This window comes from Setaria viridis, chromosome 6, assembly GCF_005286985.2.
Source record: "Setaria viridis chromosome 6, Setaria_viridis_v4.0, whole genome shotgun sequence".
NCBI lineage: Eukaryota > Viridiplantae > Streptophyta > Magnoliopsida > Poales > Poaceae > Setaria > Setaria viridis.
In genome coordinates, this window is record NC_048268.2 from 1,236,745 (window position 1) to 1,256,756 (window position 20,012).

The following is a 20,012-nucleotide window of genomic DNA, read 5'->3' on the forward strand; positions in this document are numbered from 1 at the left end:
CATGTCTTCTTGTGATCCATGGGGCCACGAGCACTTGGACTGCTGACTGCTACCGGTTCCAATCGTTGAACAAGACTGCTCTCATTTTCTAGTGCAAAACAAGACCAGCTTGTAGCCACGGTGGAACGCCTTGACCAACTTCAACGTCGTCACGTGGCCACCCTGTGTGTGCAGCTTGTGGGCACTGCATTGACCGACTTCAGTCTTGGCCAACCTGGAGTTGTACAGAAATTAAACCAGACAGTGGGACTTGTCCCCCCGGGCTTTGTCTTCTTGTGATCCACAGGGCCACGAGAACATGCACTGATGACTGGTACCAGTTCCAATCGTTGAAGAAGACTGCTCTCATTTTCTGGTGCAAAACAAGACTGCGTAGTGTGAAATAACCGGATTTTCATTTCTAAGAATTCGACTTCATGTACCCTCGTGATAGTCCTTTGGATTAGTAGTTATCACGTACAGAATTCAGTTCAGCATAATATTATTTCCATACAACAAAATCAGAGTACAATAGTAGATATTTACAGCTCGGAATACGAATGTTGTACATGCCCTTGGGCTAAACGACAGGTAAAACTCATACGCAGTGGTAACTGGGCTTCCCGTCTTTGTCTTCGAATCTTCACCACCATCCCACAGGCATCCTTGAGCGTAGCAACGCGACCCTTCCTTCATGAATTCTTCGTGATCGGACCTTCACTCCAAGTCTGTACATGCACACTCACAAACTGTCCTAAGGAATGGGATAGGTCCACTCACTATCCATATGCAAGCTTCATGTGGCCTAATACTAGTGTTCAAAAGTAATTAAGGAATATGATTGGGTTTCCTAAGCAGTAGCAAGCATAAAAATAAACTTCCATATCTTTCATCCCAATCTCTCCACAAATCAGGTACACCTGCCTCGACAGGATCCCTTTCACCAGCACCCTATCTCCAAACTAGGGTTGAGGCAAAGACTCCCTCTCTTCGCCTCTCAACAACTACAGCAGGATCCTAAAGGCAGAAGGGAGCAACTTCTCCTCTCCCCAACTGCAATTATGACTCACCACACTCACATGTAGCTAATAAGGGGGAGGTAGAGATATCCCAAAATAATGGAGAGTCATGATGTCACAGAGTTGTCTATGACTGAGAACACGGCTATACATATAGTTTTAACTCTGCAGAGTGTGTACACCTGGACCCATCTTGGAGTGATACAACCGGTGATCAGCCGATTGAACATCACCCTGCCGAGCGAAAAACCTAGAAATCACGATACCATCTTGCATCCAGGCTTGGATGCAATCCCCCATAGAGGACCACCTTGGAACAATGAAGCACTCCCACCGGGGCCAATCGGGGGCAAAAGCAAATCAGCGGGCAAAAGATTAGCACCACTCCCCCTACACTGATAAACTATCCTACAACAGATATGGTACCGCACTTGCTAGTATCGACCCAGGCCTAAACCCATAATTCGGCGAGTGGCGTGCATGTTTAACATATTCCCGTGAAGCATGGCAACCCACAGGGTTTTAGACCGAGGCAAACTTCTAACTTCCAAAAGCGTCTCCACAATGTGGTCCGCGTCTGCACCCATAATAGGGTATCGCCACCAACTCCTATGCTCCTTAACTGTATACTCGCAACAAGTACCAAACATGGAACGTCCGAGAACAGACCCCCAAGCCCCCAATCTGAAGATTGGGTTGTGTAAAGCTCACCCCTGTCAAATATCCCAAAAACATCTTCTCCTGCTGGTTTTAACCCCACACACACCAAGAATACTAATCACAATATCCTATTCACAAGCAAGCATCGCACATAGCATATATAAGTAGTATAGTAGTACAAGGATTCAGGCATAAAGTAGGCTACGCAAGGTTTATCATCATCGTGCGAAGAAATAAAGCGCTAGCATACTAGTTAGCAATGCCTAATGGGTAATCAAATCGAATGGGCGTGAACCTGAAGTTGCTTTCCTCCTCGTAGTGGTCCTCGAATGGCTCCAGCTTCGGTTTCAGCTCCAAATCTCCGGTAAGTCCTAATTACACGATTACCATAATTACCAGGGATCCATTTGCAAAGAGAAACCAAAAGAGATCCATAGAAGACCCAAATAAGAACAAGGACTAGTCTACAGCGTGCTTCATGATTTTAGAAAAATTATGAAACTAGTTTCATAATTTTGGGAGTTAAGATGAATTAGTTATGAATTTTTAAGTTTAAATCAATTTCTGGATTTTTAAATATTTGCGAAAATAAGAAAAATCATAGGGGTGACATGTGGTAGCACCAGAGTGCGCCACGCATTTTGCTGATGTCATCAGTGGGTCCGGATGATGTCAGCGTTAACTCGATCAACGAGTCAACGGTCTAAGTCAACGGTCGGTCAACAGGTCCATGGGTTAGTGGGCCCCCACGTGCTAACGTGGCACATTGGTAGCTATAGGCTAGCTATAGGTTAGCTTTAGGCCAGCTATAGGCTAGTTGTTATCATTAGGTGGCACCTACGTCAGCTACCACGTAAGGGCTATAAGAGGCTATAGGCTGGCTACGGGGTGACTATAAGGTTTCTGTTAGGTTGCGTGGCTTTCCATGTGTCACTGACACAAGGCCGACACCGTGTTTGGGTGGACATGGTTCATGGTTGGCCGGGTCTAGGGTTCTCATGGGCTTGGTCCATGGGATCAATGTGGCGTAGTCCTGATCCGGTGTGGTTTAGGACGGTGTGGTCACATCGTGTGTCCTATGTGCAAGCGCATCCTGGGTATTTGACAAAATGCCTCCCTGGCATTTCGTGCCTATGCCCGCGGCCATGGCCGGAGGTGGGTCTCGCAGCGGCACCGTACACGGGTGTAGGGTTCATGTGGGCACAGTAGGGTGGCCAATTCCGCTTGCGCGGGTGGTCGTCGTGGACGTCGAGGTGGGCGGCTTGGCGCAGAGCAAGCGGTCGGTGGCGAGCGACAGTGCGGGAGGGTGTGTGTTTGCATGTCATGTGCGAGCATGGAGCAAAGCTGCGCGTGCGCGGGTCCAAGGCAGAGCCTTGGCCACTGCACGGCCGTGGAGACGCGCGGGGCACTGGCACTCTAGGTCCGCAGCGGCGCACGACTGTGAAACGGCATGGGTGTAAGGCAACGACGATGACGAGGTCCCTGCATAGCGGCTCGATGGCCGATCATCATGGTGGGGTTCCAAGCGGTGGCACTCTATGGCTTATCGGCAGTGCTCGATTTACGCCGGAAACAGAGTAGGGCAAACGCTGAACAGAGCAGGGGGCGAGGCAGGTGGTGATTCTCACCAAGGGGCTCGATCGAGGGCACGGCGAGGCAGGTAGATGGCAGGGCCATGGCGAGGCGACGCAGACCGGCTCGTGGTCGCGGATCAGCTCGAGGCCGGCATTCGTCATCGTCGTGGTCGTGGTCACCGTGTCTGCGCAGCTCCGCTCCGGGTCGCGTCCGTGGCGGCTCAGTGGTGCGGCATCGTCGGTGCAGTCGTCCACGGCGGCGGCTTTAATTCAGCGACTGCGACGTTGTCATCCCCGGTGGTGCTCCGACGTCCTCTCCTCCTCCCTCCTCTATGCTCCCCTTATTCTCCTCATTCCAAGAATGGTGGCGGTGGCTTGGGAAATCCCCAAAGGGGCGGCTGGGCAGGGGATGGTTGGTGCGGGGCCTTTATCGGTGACGGCTAGGGTTTCCGGGTGCGGCTAGACAGCAGAGGATCGAACGGCGTTGTGGCGTGCATTTGTGTTGGCCAGCGCAAAAGCAAGCAAGCGCGGCTGGCGTGGTGTGTGCGGCACGCGGCGCTTTCCGCACGCATGGGGTCGCATGAGCGTCGCGAGAAAGGAAGGGGAATAGTTCCCACCTTTCCCACAGTGGCTGACATGTGGGGGCTGTTGGTCAGTGGCTGGAGGTGGAACAGGCCAGTGTGGGCTGGTTGTTGGGCCAAGGAGGCGAGCTGGCCTCGGCCCGGGGTGGCATGGATGGTAGGCCGGCAGGGCTTGTGGGCCACGGGCAATTCGGCCCAGTTTTGGTTACGGGCTTGGTTAGTTTTTGGAATTTAATTCAAATTCTGAATTTAAGATTCAGATTTGAGTCCACTCAATGAAATCCAATAAAACCAAATGAAAATCCAACTCATTCATGCAAGGGTCATGATTAAATATTTTTGGTGCACAATTTTGATTTACTAGGGATTTTTGGGAAGAGCAAATTTTAGTCTTAATTTGCAAATTATTTTCATAGCTCAGACAATTCAAACCAAATTTTTTTGAAAATCACCTTTTTGCAAAATCAAACATCTTGCAAATTTGCGGGATGTTATACAGTGTCTGCAGCATGTGGCCACGTTGGAATGCCTTGACCGACTTTAACGTCGTCGCGTGGCCACCCTGCTGTGTGTACAGCTTGTGGGCACTGCACTGACCGACTTCAGTCTTGGCCAACCTGGAGTTGTACAGACACCCCCACCCCCCCTATTTATTGATATTAAAAAGGAAAACAGAACAGAGTATAGCAAGAAAGGATGCAGGAAGCAAATTCCAAAAAAATAAAATGGAGGGCAATGCTACGGTAAGGTAAGATGTGAATTAAATCAATTAGAAAATAAAGAAAAAAAATCTCAGCGCCATTATCTCCTCAAGACCCGGTCATACACATCCATGCATGCTGTTAATATATGTGCACCATTATCTCTCCTCAAGTCCCGGTCATGCATACACATGCATGCGTGTTGGTCTAGAGTCTACTAGACTCCTACCAAATACAAAAACGTTTGCATTATGTCCTTTTGTGTCCACTGGACTGATGGATGTGTCGTTTCTCATCCAATTGCAATATCATTGAACGCCTAGTGGGGTGCTAGTAGTGCTATTAAAGGAATACCCATTTGCAAAACGTTGAAGCAGCACTCAACAGCAGTAGTCTTCCTTCCCATTGTTCCATCAATAGCCATGCTTTCGGCCGAGTCTCTCATGATCTTGGGCGGCCTTCTCCTCACCTTGCACCTACACACTCTCCCATGCCATGCTGCCATGGACACCATCTCACCTGGCCAAGAGCTTGCCAGCGGCGACAAGCTCATGTCCACCAACGGCAGGTTCGCGCTCGGTTTCTTCCAAACCGAGCGTAATTCCTCCAACAACGTTCCAAAATGGTACCTTGGAATTTGGTTCCATACGATCCCCAAATTCACTCCCGTGTGGGTTGCCAATCGCGAAAACCCAATCGCCAACCTCACATCGTGCAAGCTCTTGCTTAGTTCCCATGATGGCAACCTTGTCATCCTAGCCAACGACCACCAGGCCCTCGGATCCATGATTTGGACCAGCAAAGCCAACACCACAACCAACAACACCATAGCTGCTCTCCTGGACAATGGAAACCTTGTCCTACGCAGCGCTTCCAATGAATCCATTGTTTTCTGGCAAAGCTTCGACCACCCAACCGATACCCTTCTTCAAGGTGGAAAGTTCGGCTGGAACAATTCCACCGGCTTGATCCGCCGTCTCGTCTCCACCAAGAACACAATTGACCAAGCTCCCGGCATGTACTATTTCGAGTTGTTTGGTCACAATGGCTATACTTCCATGGTTTCTACATTCAACTCGTCCAAAACATACTGGTCCAGTGGGGATTGGGATGGCCGACACTTCAGCAACATGCCAGAGACGGTAGGGCAGACCTGGCTCTCGGTTAATTTCACTAGCACCGAGCAAGAGAAGTACGTCGAGTACACAATTGAAGATCCAACAGTGTTGTCACGCAGCATAATGGATGTCTCCGGGCAACTGAAGGTGCTCGTGTGGTTTGAGGGATCGCGAGATTGGCAGGCCATCTTCACGGCACCAAAATCTCAGTGCGATGTCTATGCTTCCTGTGGCCCTTTCACAGTCTGCAACGATGTACCATTCCCCTCCTGCACCTGCATGAAGGGCTACTCCATACAATCGCCTCAAGATTGGGAGCTTGACGATCGAACAGGTGGATGCGCAAGGAATACTCCACTGTCCTGTGAAGGCAACACTAGTGCAGCCGGCATGGCAGATAAGTTCTACCCTATGTCTTCTGTGCAACTTCCTGCTGATGCCCAAAATGTTGGGACAGCTACAAGTGCAGGAGAATGCTCACTTGCTTGCCTGGGAAGCTGCTCCTGCACTGCATATTCCTACGATCAAGGTGGTTGCTCCATTTGGCATGATAAGCTGCTCAATGTACGGCAACAAGGTAACAGTGTTCTTCACCTTCGCCTCGCTGCAAAAGAATTACAAAGTAGTAAAGGTAGTAATAGAATGGGAGTGATCATTGGTGCTGCTGTTGGTGCAAGTACTGCTACTTTGGTTTTAATCTTTCTACTGATTATTTGGATGAGAAAAGGGGGGCGGTATGGTGACGATGTCCAGGGTGGTATGGGGTTAATTGCATTTCGATATGTCGATTTACAGAATGCAACCAAGAATTTTTCAGACAAGTTGGGGGCCGGTAGTTTCGGTTCAGTATTCAAGGGGTCGTTGAATGACTCAACTAACATAGCTGTGAAAAGGCTGGACGGAGCCCGCCAAGGAGAGAAGCAATTCAGGGCTGAGGTGAGCTCAATTGGGGTCATTCAGCATGTCAACTTAGTTAAACTGATTGGCTTTTGCTGTCAAGGTGATAGGAGGTTACTTGTGTATGAACACATGCCCAATGGCTCCCTGGATGCCCATCTCTTCCAGGGTAATGGCACGGTATTGGATTGGACTACCAGGTACCAAATAGCAGTCGGAGTTGCTAGAGGACTAGCCTATTTGCATGCGAGTTGTCGGGACTGTATTATACATTGTGATATCAAACCAGAGAACATACTTCTTGATGGGTCTTTCACTCCGAAAGTTGCTGATTTTGGAATGGCTAAGTTTTTGGGAAGGGATTTCAGTCATGTTGTGACTACAATGAGAGGAACCATAGGGTACCTTGCTCCGGAGTGGATTAGCGGTACAGCTATCACATCTAAAGTCGATGTTTACAGCTATGGGATGGTTTTGTTAGAGATCATATCAGGCAGCAGGAACTCAACTAAGCAATCTACCCTTGATGGCGTCGTCCATGAAGCATATTTCCCGGTGCAAGTTGCACGCAGTCTTCTCGATGGAGACATTGCTAGTCTGGTGGATGCGAATTTGTTGGGTGAAGCAAACCTGGAGGAGGTTGAAAGACTTTGCAAAGTCGCATGTTGGTGTATTCAGGATGTTGAGCTTGATCGACCTACAATGAGTGAGGTGGTGCAGTTTCTTGAGTGTCTGTGCGAAGTTGAGACACCTCCTGTGCCAAGATTGCTTCAAGCTATGGCAGGTCAGCAGCCAAATTCGAAGATAGTATAATGTCTAGTTTTGGTTCTTGTTTAGTCTCCATTTTTTTTGGGTCATTCAGTTTGTAATTCAAATTTGATACTAATTAAGTCTATTTTGATTATCTAAACATCTATATTATCCAAATTTATTGACTTATATTATCATGTGAAGGACCGGGACGGCCGACCGGGGGTGTTGAATGGGATCCTTTAAAATTCTTCTAGAAGAACAAGGCCTATGTCCCAATTGCCATCCCAAACACACCTCGTATCGAATCGTCGAGATGACACAAGTCAACTCGTAACGAGCTCACCTTATAAACGATTACAAATGCTCAAAGTATAGCGCGAAAGCAAAGCAAAATGAGGCACAAGAGCAAAATAAAGATACGACTAAACCTTCGCTTGTCTAAGCATGCTTGATTTAATTAATTAAAGACAAACCAAGAATCCAAGATTAGCATGTGACAAACTACTGAACTAAGCTAGACAAGGTGATAAAGATTAACTAAATAAAAACTCCAGCCGGCCACGGATGCCAGATCAAGTGATGAACTCAAGCAAAAGCTAATAAACTAATATCCAAATGACATTGGCCATGATTGCTTGATGCTGCTCATCAGTCACCACCGGCTAGCTGGCCTGCTGATTTGGGCATGCATGCTTGCTGGACCGAGCTGTGAGTCAGCCTAGGCCTTGCGTCACCTGGACCACTGCGGGTGCTGTGCTGGGCCGCCTGACGCGTGCTGCTACTGGACTTGGCCTGCTGCTGGCGCTCGTATCGCTTGCGTTGGGGCGGGAGAGTGGCCTGCCCGTGACCAGCACCTGGCCTGCCTTCCCTGTCAGCTTGCTGGGCCACCTCGCTTGGGCCGCGCGTCCACCTGAGCTGGATTTTTTTTATTTTTTTACGAATTTGCACAAATATACAGTTAAATAAAATTTTTGAAAAATAAGTTTATGCCGCCGACTGAAACGGCGGTAGAATCCTTACCACCATTTGAAACGACGGTAGTATCCACCGTACCACCATTTCAGCTAGCAGTAGAATCTTACCGTTAAACGGCTGTCCACCGACCGTGTACGGAGAAACCCCCGCCGTTTGAAGACCCTCACCGCCGGCTCAGCCGGCTTCCCCACTCCATCGCCCTGCGCGGGAGGCGTGAGTGTCGCGGGCGCGTCCCTGCCCATCGTGTTGGACGAGAGCCGAAGCCCCTCTGCCCATCGTGTCGTGTCGTGGTAGCCAGTCCTACCCTGAAGACCGTGCTCGTTCATGGCCGGTCAATTATTGCGGCTACGCAAGTGTCGTGCAGCTGTGTGATCCGGTGCAACTTTGGTCACGAAACCGCATGAAAATGTAGAGAAATGAAGAACTTGGGGAATCGATCAATAATGCCACGGACCAGGTACGCACCTTGCTTTCCCCCTCCCACGTGTTCTTTTTTTTTTCTGAAACTGTCTTTGGCAGCCCTGGTACAGTAGCGCTATGTGTTAGTTGTCGCTTGTCAGAAGCAGCGTATAGCACTAGCAGAGTCTATCACGCACCGGCCGGAGGGGAGCCAGCAGGCAGCAGCAAGCACAACTCTATCCTGATGCTCCTGCATGCACTAGCACGGGACGACGGGCATACGACAAACAGAGGCGGGGCCGTGCCTGACCGACGCCAACAGAACGACATCGCTGCATCGGCTGACCTGCACCAGCTCCAATTCAGCATGGTCGCCAGATGCTGATCCATCGGTGGCTCGGCGCCCGTACGTAGGGGTAGCTTCCTTACCGCGGGCTGAAACGGCGGCAAAGAGCCTCGCTGAACTGCCCTCACGTAGCCATCGACACCATACCGCCAGCTGAAATACCCCCTCACGTAGCGGTACGCCGTACCGCCGGCTAAAACGGCGGTAAGGCCTTTTTTATTTTTATATTTTTTTATAATTTTGCAAAGATATATAGTCGAATCAAAAATTTGTAAAAATAGGCTTATACCGCCGGCTGAAACGACGGTAAGGCCTTTACCGTCGTTTCAGCCGGCGGTATAAGCCTATTTTTACAAATTTTTTATTCGACTATATATTTTTGCAAAATCATAAAAAAATATAAAAATAAAAAAATTCAGCTTGCGTACTCCGTGTGCACTCTGCGACTGGCCTCTCCTCCTCCACCTGCGCACGAACAGACAGAAGAAATACAAGAACACCAAGAACAACCCCTTCACTTCAAATCACAAGAACTCCTTCCATACTTCACGGATCAAAATGAAACTTGAGATAAGGAAGCAATACCCCAAGGGCAAATAGATCTATGAGACAAATCAAAAAAATCTCAAGTATTAATCACAAAATTTGGAGAAAACCGAATACCCTAACTCAAACACGATTTTGGGGGAAATTCAAAATTCAAGGAATTTGGAGGGGGATCATATCAAAGATGCTCCCTAAGGTCCTAGCAGCATTTTCCTTCAACCAATTTCATGAGATTCAGGCTCCAAACCAATGAAAGAAAAACACAAGAAAATCTCATGAAAATAGAGTAAAAGGGAAATATCTAAGAACAAGATGGGAGAGGCAAGACTTGACGAATTAGTCAGATCATGGATTAAGCAAATAAGTCAAGATCTTAATATAAGGATAGGAAGCCACCCTCATCCTCCCACTCTTGATTTCACATGAAGCACCTATCTAGCCTGGCCAAAAGAAAAAAGCAACGAGAAGAAGAAAAGGCACACAACCAGAACACTACACCTACCCCATCAACCAGCCATCCCATTGTATATAAGGTTCATGGCTAAAGACTAAATTACCCCTACAACTGTAACTAAGATAACCGCCCAGCCCACACAGAAGCATTTTGATCTAGATTTTTATCAGCGCATCGGACAGACACGCCACCTTTATTTTGCCTCATTATTAAACGACTCATGATGAATAATGAGTCGAGCCTTAACAAGTTGAGATGGCTCGTCAACCTACCCAACTGGTGAGGCACGATTACTTACCGAGCCATACCATGACATCCCATAGGCTTCCACTAGGACCCAATCATGGCACAAGGTATATCCTTGGTCATGTTGTTCCAACCTGTGAGCCCGTGGGCGTGTGCCAGCCCGCTCAGCCCATATCACACCAAAAAATCAATGAAAAAAAGTTTTATAGTTTCACACACCATTTGTCATTAATCGAGTGTCATAAATCGTGACTAGTGGCGTTCCTTATTTTGGTACGTCACTGAGATAATAATGAATGAAAATTCGTCCCACAAGTCTTCATAAACTGACTCGTGCGTTGCATGCTACATCAGACCATAGTCTCATGTGGCACGACCGTTGTGATGAACTGTTTCATCATAGATTGAATTATGCCTAGTTGTTATTGGACCGATCCAAATAATTGCTGTCGTCGTAGATTGATTTGGGCCTAACTTGTTGCGCTGAGCCCAATAATTTGCTGCCATCGTAGATTAAAATGACTCAAAAATAATTCTCAAAATAGACCGACCGTGCCCGCAATGACATTAAACTTGTGAGGGCACGATAAGGAAAGTTTTTTTTTCTTGATGATCCCTATCAGCATATTATTTGTGGATAATAAAAAGCAAGTATTTTCCTTGATTAATATTTTCGCTTCCCTTTGGTACGATTACAACTTTCCATCGAACTTAATTCGTAGAGAGTTATAGTTTGTAACCATACTTGCCAAGAAACTTATATGGATCGGAGTCCATGTCCATATAGGTTACGTTCATCTCTTCATATATACGTGGGACTCAGCTCGGCCGTGGCCCAACTCACCAAGGACCAACGACGTCTAGCCGTCTACACGTTCCCACGCCAGGGCTCCCAACCATCCACGCGCTCTCGTCATCGCCGCCGCCGTGCGTAGATCAGCAGCCACCGATCGCATAGATCATCCATGGCTACAACAACATCCAGGACGACCTTCAAGGTCCCTGGGTTAGCTACCTCCGACGGGATCTTGGTCATATGGCCCCACTTCCACCGGTCCGCGGTCTTCACCGCCGGCGGCTACTACGACTGGTCCATCTGCTACTACCCGGACAGCCTCTACGACAGCGACAGCATCGACCTCTGCCTGCAGCTCGAGTCCAGGGGCACGGAGGTGACGATATCGTCCAGCGTCAGCCTCCTCGATCCCAAGGCCACCCTGCCGCCGTTGAATCTGGTGAAGCCATCGCCGCCGTTGAGGTTCGACTCCGAGGATGAGGACAGAAGGATGGTGACACACTGGGTGCCCAAGAGGGTGCTGAGAGAGGCCCTACGCCACGGGTACCTGCAGGGGCAAAGCGGCCTCTTGTTTCAGTGGACAATCACCGTGATTTATGTGCCAGAGCCGGAGCTGATGATCCCTGTACCAGAGCTGATGCCGATGCCGATGCTGGAGCCGGAGCTGACGCCGGTACAGGAGCCAAGGCCCGAGGTCCCAACAGCAGATGTGGTGCCGGAACCCATGTCCGATGTCCCAGATGTGGCGCCGTTGTCCATGGTCCCAGCGACGGACGTGACATACTCGGTTTGGGGATTGCTTTTCCACGCCCACAAGGCCATACTCGCAGCGCAGTCACCGGTTTTCAAGGCGGAGCTGTCCGAAGCAATGAAGAAGAAGCAGGCAATCGGAGCACCGGCGGCCATCATCAAGGTCGACGGCATGCGGCCTGATGTTTTCGAGGCCCTTCTGAGCTACATCTACACCGATGCTCTTCCCGACACAGAGGGTCAATCCGATGAGGACGATGATGCAACCCAGATGATGTGCGATCTACTCGTAGCCGCAGATCGGTACGACCTGGAGAGGCTCAAGCTCCTGTGCGAGCGGGAGCTCTCCAAGATCGTCGACGTGGAGAACGTGGCGAAGATGCTGGCTTTCGCGGACGATCACTACTGCTGCGCGCTCCAGGACGCCTGCATCGAGTTCATGGTGACCTCGGGCAGGATGGAGGAGGTGGTGGAGACCCCGGGCTACCAGCTGCTCCGCAGGAAACACCCCTTGATCTTGGTGGATGTGCTAGAGAAGTTTTTGATATTTCACAATGTGTACTAGAACATCTTAAAAGGAGTGATTAGGGAGTAAAGTTTCTTTTTAGGGATTTGAATATTCTATAGTGTCGATCTCTTGATACTGATGCATGTTAATTCTTGCTATCAAAAGACTCATACATAGGCTTTTGTTTTCTGACTAGGATTGTACCTATGTGTTGCTACGAACAGCAAAATATTTATAGTGCAATCCATGGAGCATTCAACAAGATAATGATTACGTGAAAATAAACATGAACAGTAAAAAATATTTAATCAAAGAACATATTTATATTAAATGGAAGACTGAATGGTAAGAAAAAAGAGATATGAAAGTCTAAAGCCCACATTGATCATGTACTCATTCACAGTATTGCATCTTCGAGTTAGCACTTAGCAATCCATTCTATCAACACATAGCTTCACTCCACCTCGAAAAAATATCACAAGCAAACTGAATACAAATCAAAGCTATTTGATTCTAAAAAGAACTATGCACGAGATACATCCAGACCAATGCTAGCATGCTCTAGTGGAAGTGTTGAAGTCATAAACCATAAAAAAGTTTGTCCAAAAGAACCAGGAATAACTTAATGTAGTAGCTCCTTCAGTATTTGCTTGTGATGTGCTTTCTCAAAACTTGCCGAGAGGTGTAAATGTCGTACCGTGGTCATTTAAAAGCCAACCTTGTACTAATGGTTATGATAATGACCAGAAAAAAGGCACAAACCAGTATTCATTAAAAAGAGTTAATGATAAGTCATGATTAAACTTGAAAGATAGCTCATATACACAGCTCTATTTTGGTATGCGATTGTAACCTACTACTGGGTAATCAAACTAAAAGTGATTCTAATGGAAATTAGGCATATATGATACATGTATTCAGGCATTTGAGATGGAAAATGTTCAATAACACTGAAACTTGTAAATTTCATGTATGGCAAATCCATAGGAAAAATCACGGACGTCATACATGTACTCAAATTAGACATGCATTCAGGAATTGGCTTTCACAAGAGAATGTACTTTGCGTGGCGTTCCCATGCATGTGCTGCATGAGCCTGAGCGGTACGGCGAGCATCTTTCTTTCTTTTTACCGTTTCCATCTTTCTTTCTTTTTTTACCGTACGGCGAGCATCTTTCCATCTGGTCAGGTCCCTTCCTGACCCGTCTGACGCTCCGTCTGGTCATCCCTTCCTGACCCGTCTGACGCTCCGTTTCTAAACTAACCTAGCTAGCTAGCTTCCATCAGGCTTGCCGACCAATGTAATTCCGTTTCTAAACTAACCTAGCTAGCTTCCTACGTGTGCAACTCCATGCACGTAATACTAACCAGCATGCACACGGACTCAACTTCCTAATTCATCGACCAACACGAACTTGACTTCCCAAACCTACGACTAAACCAAGATTAAATCCAACAAGCAGTACCTCCATGTCCATGAGAGCATGTTGGATGCATAAATGGTCAGCTCGCGGCTCGCTCCTGGCATTCTGGTAATGGAATTGGGCTAAAAGTCTCTGCCGGAACTGGGCTGCTGCAGCCTCCACCTGACGTCGTGGGCTACTTTCTCTAGGCTCCGGTTTTCTTTTGACCCAGTTTTATTTTCTTGCTTTTCTTGTTTGTGAGCTTTTTTTCCTGTGACTGCTCGTCGTCCGGATGATTTTGCATTTAGTTTTTACTCAGATTTTAGACCAATGAAAAAAATGACATATCAGAAAATACGGAAAAAGACAATGAAAGAAAGAAACTCAATGATGGAAGATGGTTTCTCAATAGAAAATGGGAAGAAATAGCACAGATAAAAAATTGAATGAAATAAACAAGGAAATCACCGAAATTTCCATCACCATGACCTCTCATGGAACCGACTGAAGTGTTCCTTGCGTTGAAGGACGATGGTGGTCCAAAGTAACAATTTCGGCCCACAAACGAAGTAGACAACACAAAAATAGCACAAATCTTCAAACAATCCCAGCCATAAAAAACTGGGTGAAAAATAGAAAACAGAATCAACAGAGAGATGCTTAGAAATTCTATTTTCCCAGGCCTCGCGTATCCGAGGATGATCCCCTAATGCAGCTACCAAGATATCGTATCTTAGGTACTAATTATTAGCAATATGAGATATTATACCGATATAAATGTTTTGTAGACAGCTAGCATCCTATGATCATCTGGTAAGATATGGTCATTAATTATTGATTTGATACGGCCAAAGAATATGCCTTCGCTATTATTATATATAAAAAGAGGCATTGTCACAGAGGTGTAGCATTCCAGCCCTACAGCTGAACAAGAGCCAGAGTACCGACAAGAAAACACCATCGCTCATCTCATGGCGCTTCTCAAAAATAACAATAACATCGCTATATTCCTAACATCCATCCTAGCAATGGCCGTGCTCTTATCATCACCCTATCTTGCGCAAGCCGACAAAGGTTTTACTTGTGCCTTTTTTCTTTTTTTTTACTTGGGTTTTTTGGCCATGTGAAAGTATTTGTTCTCATCATTTTATTGCTTATTATTATTGTTGTTGCTATTACTGTGCAGATAGCCTTTGTTACCCCTCGCCAGAAGGGAAGCCATGCGACATTCAGGTGTGCAACCAAGTTTGCAAGCTGCAGGGGTACCCCGATCATGACGCGCGATGTGGGCATCCTCCACCCGGCAAGGGTGGCGACGGGGAGTACTGCTGCTGTTCTCCACAGTAAAATGGTGTAGCCTTAACGGCGGCGAATATTGTTGTCTGTGAACTGATCCGTTTGGAAAAAAGTCAAATAATTTTGGAGGGAGTAGAGAATGAAAGGGTTGTTGATTTATTTCTTGCCGATTGTTGCTTCAAAATGATCAGTTTACTCTCAGCTTCGTGGGATATTATTGCCCATGCGTTGGCGTATATGTTAAGATGTATATGGCCTTGAACCCAGTGAAGCCTGCACCCTTGGCGAGCTCCCTGAACTCCCTCTCTTACCTCTCCTTGCCGCTGTGTTGTGCACAAGCATGATCCATGTCGACGCGGAACACGCCCTGAGCCTTGGGTGTTGCCTCCGGGTTCAATGGTTCAGCGGCAGGATGCACTCGATCAAGGAGCCAGGGGTCGGGCTGCCTGAGTTGAAGAGGTATAAAACAATGGGGATTCATTAAACAATGTCCAAATGTCAAAGGGTAGATGGACTTGAGCTCTAGTTAACACTGGATCAGCCCGGGACCTGGCCTATTCCTAGCTCCGCCCCTGCATTCGATTGCAATCACCTTATCGTTCGCTGGCAGCGTGTTGTAGCAGTTCTTGAGGATGATGGCGCAGTGGGTGTCGTTTCAGTCGTGGAGGATCCACTTCATGAGTAATTTTTTTATCTAAAATTTTGATTTCATTTTTCACTCAAAACATAAATGTGTTTTGTATTTTTTGAACCATAATGTTACTTGGGAAATAAAATCTGATATGGATATATTTTGATTTTTTTGTTTTTTTAAAATCAACATTTGAAATGTACTTATTCAACATTTTGATATGCACTTTCAACATCTTTGATATACTCATTTTCATATTAAATGTTACCATGTTTTCCTTGAATCGAATTGTGGCATTTTCATAGAAAAACTTTGACCCTTCACCCCCAAATTGTTCCCATTAAATAGTACCACACTGTTTCTAATAGATCCTATGTTGATTTAGGGGAAAAATGAGTTTGTCATCTAGTAGCTTCTTGAAGTTCCATTCAAGAAGAATAAGATCATTGAATTCCTCTAGTAACTACAGGAAAGATATGATGAGTTTGACATTTACCAGTGTTACCTTTTCCTGGCTCCACCTCAGCATGGGCGGAAGCACTACTACCACCACCAAAGTCAGATATAAGAATTATTAGACTGGGATGACTGTGATGACTATGAAGAACTACTGTCTCAGGGAAAAAAAAGGCATACCCAAAGAACTTCAATTCTGCAAGAGGCTGGTTCCTAATCATACCCAAGACCACTAGGCCAAAAGTCTTATTATTACTCTCTACCACTAGGTCAAGCCCAGCCCTTAAAAAAAGAACTAGAAAGGAAAAAAAATTCACAGTTCCACATAAAAGTCTACTCAGGGTCAAACTATTGTTGGACTTAGGCAGCAAAGCCTGGCTAGTGAGGCGGTGACCGCACTTCAGGAAATCCAACGGCGTTACAGTTACAGGCAGCTGCAGCCAGGAAGCCAGGAACTGCTCCTTTGTTGTCCTTAGCTAGCCGGCCGGCAACAATCTAATAACCACTGCCCACTGTGCTCTTACTGTCAAAGTACTTCACGGGCCAGTAGGTGCTTCAATAAATAGGACTAACGAGCCTGCAAATTTGTTGTTCATGGAACAGGAGGGGCGCGGTCCCTAGCTACCGAGCCAGCAATTTGATCGGACTAATGTGTGCTAATCTCTCATGCAATGAAATCTCAATGGGTAATAAGAAAGGGTTTTCATTATGGCCTGAAAAATATGCTTGAGAGTGAACTATCGCCTCGGAGTAATCTAGTATTATTCTCATGACGTGTACTCTACCAGCTAGTGAAAAGTACTTGACTTCTCCAACACTTCAAAGGACGGGTGAGAAGCTTTTAGCTGCACCTAGCCTTGGGTCGCCGCTAGCTACTTGGCCCATCCTTTGCGACGGTGTCTGGTCCGGCGCCTCCGGGAAGACGGTGACGGTGCATTGAAGCAGGAGCCAGCCGTCGTGGACATACCCGACGGCACTGGTCGTGCAGTGCGGTCCTGTAGAGGTCCACGCCGGCGCCGGAGAAGTGGTTGCAGTGGCGCCCGTCGGCGCCGCCACTGTCGGACACGAAGTACTGCGGCGGCGTGGTGGACAGTGACCTTGGGGGCAGGATGGCTCTGGGGTCGAGGACGCTCACCTCGTAGGACGCTTTGACCCTACTGGCGCCGCCGCTCCTGGACATGAGCTTGAGGCTGACGGAGAAGCGGTAGAAGTTATTGTCGAACCAGGCGCTCCAGTAGTGGCCGGCGATGGCGAAGACGGGGGCCTGGATGGTGCAGGGCGCGGGATGTAGAGCTGGCCGGCGGCGTAGACGGGGTCGCACCCGCCCACCTCGAACGTCGTCGAACCCTTGATCTCCATGGTCGATGTGGTACGTCGTCGAGACAGGCAGCGGTTGATGGCCAACCGGCGGACTTCCTCGCGGCGCGATCGATCGGTTAAATAGCTTGGACAGCCAAATACGCATCTCGTATATACGATGGGTCAGGAACTCGATCAGGATATCTACGATTTAGTTGGCAGCAGTGGGCTGGGCCCCACGGTGGGGGAAGGATTGCGTGCGCCCTATGCTGCTTTTCCATGCATTGCATTGAGTCCATCCATCAGAATTAGGATAACTACGTAATTTTATTTCCTTAGTTTGGGCATAGAAAAAAAATATTATGAGTTGCATGGCAACCAGAACTTGTATAATAGTGGAGTAGTCATCTCATAGTCCTAAAATCTAGCCTATGAGGCGATTGTTTCGCGAAATAACGACATCTTTCTCTCTTCTCCACATCAGCAAAAATCCTACATGGCAATGTATGAGACGACCTATGAGATTGCTAAGGTAATATACTTTCTTAGCCGGTCTCAGCAGCATCATGTGCTGCATGAGTTTAAAGTTTAAATATTTTCTGAAACCTCTTTCCTTTGAAATACTCATTTCCAACCAGCTGGGAGATATAACACACATCAAAAGGACCAAAGTAACCCTTATGATCTACTTCACCATGTGTAGAGATCATATTCGCACTTTACAGTGTCTTCCATGGCGTTGATGGATGTTGAGACTGAGCACCTTTAGGTGGAGGGTCTCGAGCACATCCTGACGCACTGGCCGGGGATGCGCCTGGACAGCGTGTGCAACAGGATGTTGGAGCTAGCTGACATCAACGTCAGCCAGTTTCAGCAGGAGACAAGCTCATTATTGACCGCGCCGTTCGTTGTTGCCGATGGAGAGAGCATGGCGCAGCTCATCTAGGTTAAGGACATGAGGCATGATGTTTTCGGGGCCCGGCCTATTGCCTTACATGTACACCGATACTTTGCCTACCACAGATGGCGGGGGCGACGATGAAGATGTAAATGAGATGATGTGCGGCTTACTCATGGCTGCGGACCGATATGAAGTGAAGAGGCTAAGGATCATGTGCGAACACACACTCTCCGAGATGCTCAATGTGGATAACGTGGCGAATATGCTGGCCTTCGCAGGCGATCAGCACTGCAGCATGCATGTTCATAGATGCTTGTATCGAGTCTATGGTCGCTTTGGACAAAATGAAGGAAGTGATGGCAAGTGAAGGCTACAAGCAACTTCGCCGCAAACGCTCTTTGATTTTGGTGGAGGTGTTGGAGAAGTCAAGTAAGTTTCGCAAAGTGTAGAGTACCTCAAGGTCGACAAATGAATTTTGTTTTTCTTTTTTAAAGATTGAATAAGCACATTTGGAGTTCCTTAATTTCCTGCTATCGATTTCCGTAGTAAAGATATGTGGTAATCTAACTCATACAAGGGTAGTTATAGACCATGGGATGTTTGGGAGCTTAAGAAAGCAGAGTTGATGTCACGGTCTGCTGCTAGCTACCATCCTCAGCTTTGTTCAATACTCCCACCAGTTCATAGTACTTGTTGCTTCTGGAGTTCGACACAAGAGGTAGACAAGTTTCGCAAAGTGCAGCTCAAGATTATTGTTAGATCAATTACTACGTCTTCGGTTTGAAATAAGCACAGTATTGACCTCAAGTTCCATTCCTGTTGTCAGTTTCCAAAAGAAAGATATACGATGATAATGTAACTCGTCTAAGGTTAATTATAGACCAGAATGTTTTGGCGCTTAAGAAAGGTGTGTTGCCGCCGGCCTGCTGCTAGGTATCAGTGGCCTTTCTACTTGCTGGGCCAGCGAGGATAATATTTTCATGTTAGCACCTTCCTCGAGCCTTGGAGTTCAAAGCAAGGACTTGATATAGATGCCTTGAATATAGAAGAAAATCATTTTTATATTTTTAAAGAATAAATCCGGATAAACTATTTGCTACTACCTTACGTAGCTCAGGAGGTCCTTTCTTCTTTTTTCTTTCAAAATAAAATTCAGGTGTACTATTTTTAATAGAGGCCTAATACATGTTAGACCTGGGTATTTTTGTCCCAGTCAGGCCCAAGAGCAAAACCAGACTAACAAATAGTCCTGACCAAACAAAACTGTACAGCCCAGACTAGCCAGGCCCAACAAATAGTTGGATCGAAAGAGTTCAGTTAGCCCATATATATGATTTTCCAAAAGGGCCTATGCAGGTGTGGCAGCCCAGAATTTTAGTTGCAGAGCAAAATGAGTTCAAGTGACTTCTGAAGCAGTTTAATTGACCCAGCAACGTCGAAATGAGTCACAAGCATAAAACCAAATTGAAAATACATGAACAAATTGAACGTGCAACAGTTTTCTTTTGTGGTCATATAAATGGTAAAACATGGTGAGGCATTGAGAGGCAGACTTACTTCAACATTATTAACATGTGAATAACCTTAACTGAATATAACATGAAGGCCACCATTATTCAGTGGTTCCTGAACTAAGAGAGCTCTTGGGGCCTGTTGTTTTCTGATGGGCTAGTTTTTGGCCTGTTGTTACCAGATGAACTACAGTACAGGGATATGTTCTTCTG

At 47.0% G+C, this 20,012-nt stretch overlaps 2 protein-coding genes across 2 annotated transcripts; both read left to right on the forward strand.

The window, feature by feature from the left end:
- The first annotated feature begins 4,866 nt into the window (after positions 1-4,866).
- On the forward strand, positions 4,867-7,433 carry LOC140223067 (G-type lectin S-receptor-like serine/threonine-protein kinase At2g19130). Its single transcript, XM_072294477.1, has one exon. It carries the CDS (start codon positions 4,937-4,939, stop codon positions 7,340-7,342), a length of 2,406 nt encoding a protein of 801 aa, XP_072150578.1. The 5' UTR covers positions 4,867-4,936; the 3' UTR covers positions 7,343-7,433.
- A 3,780-nt stretch (positions 7,434-11,213) lies between these two features.
- LOC117860708 (BTB/POZ and MATH domain-containing protein 2) lies at positions 11,214-12,359 on the forward strand. The gene has a single exon (XM_034744081.1). It carries the CDS (start codon positions 11,214-11,216, stop codon positions 12,357-12,359), a length of 1,146 nt encoding a protein of 381 aa, XP_034599972.1.
- Positions 12,360-20,012: the final 7,653 nt, after the last annotated feature.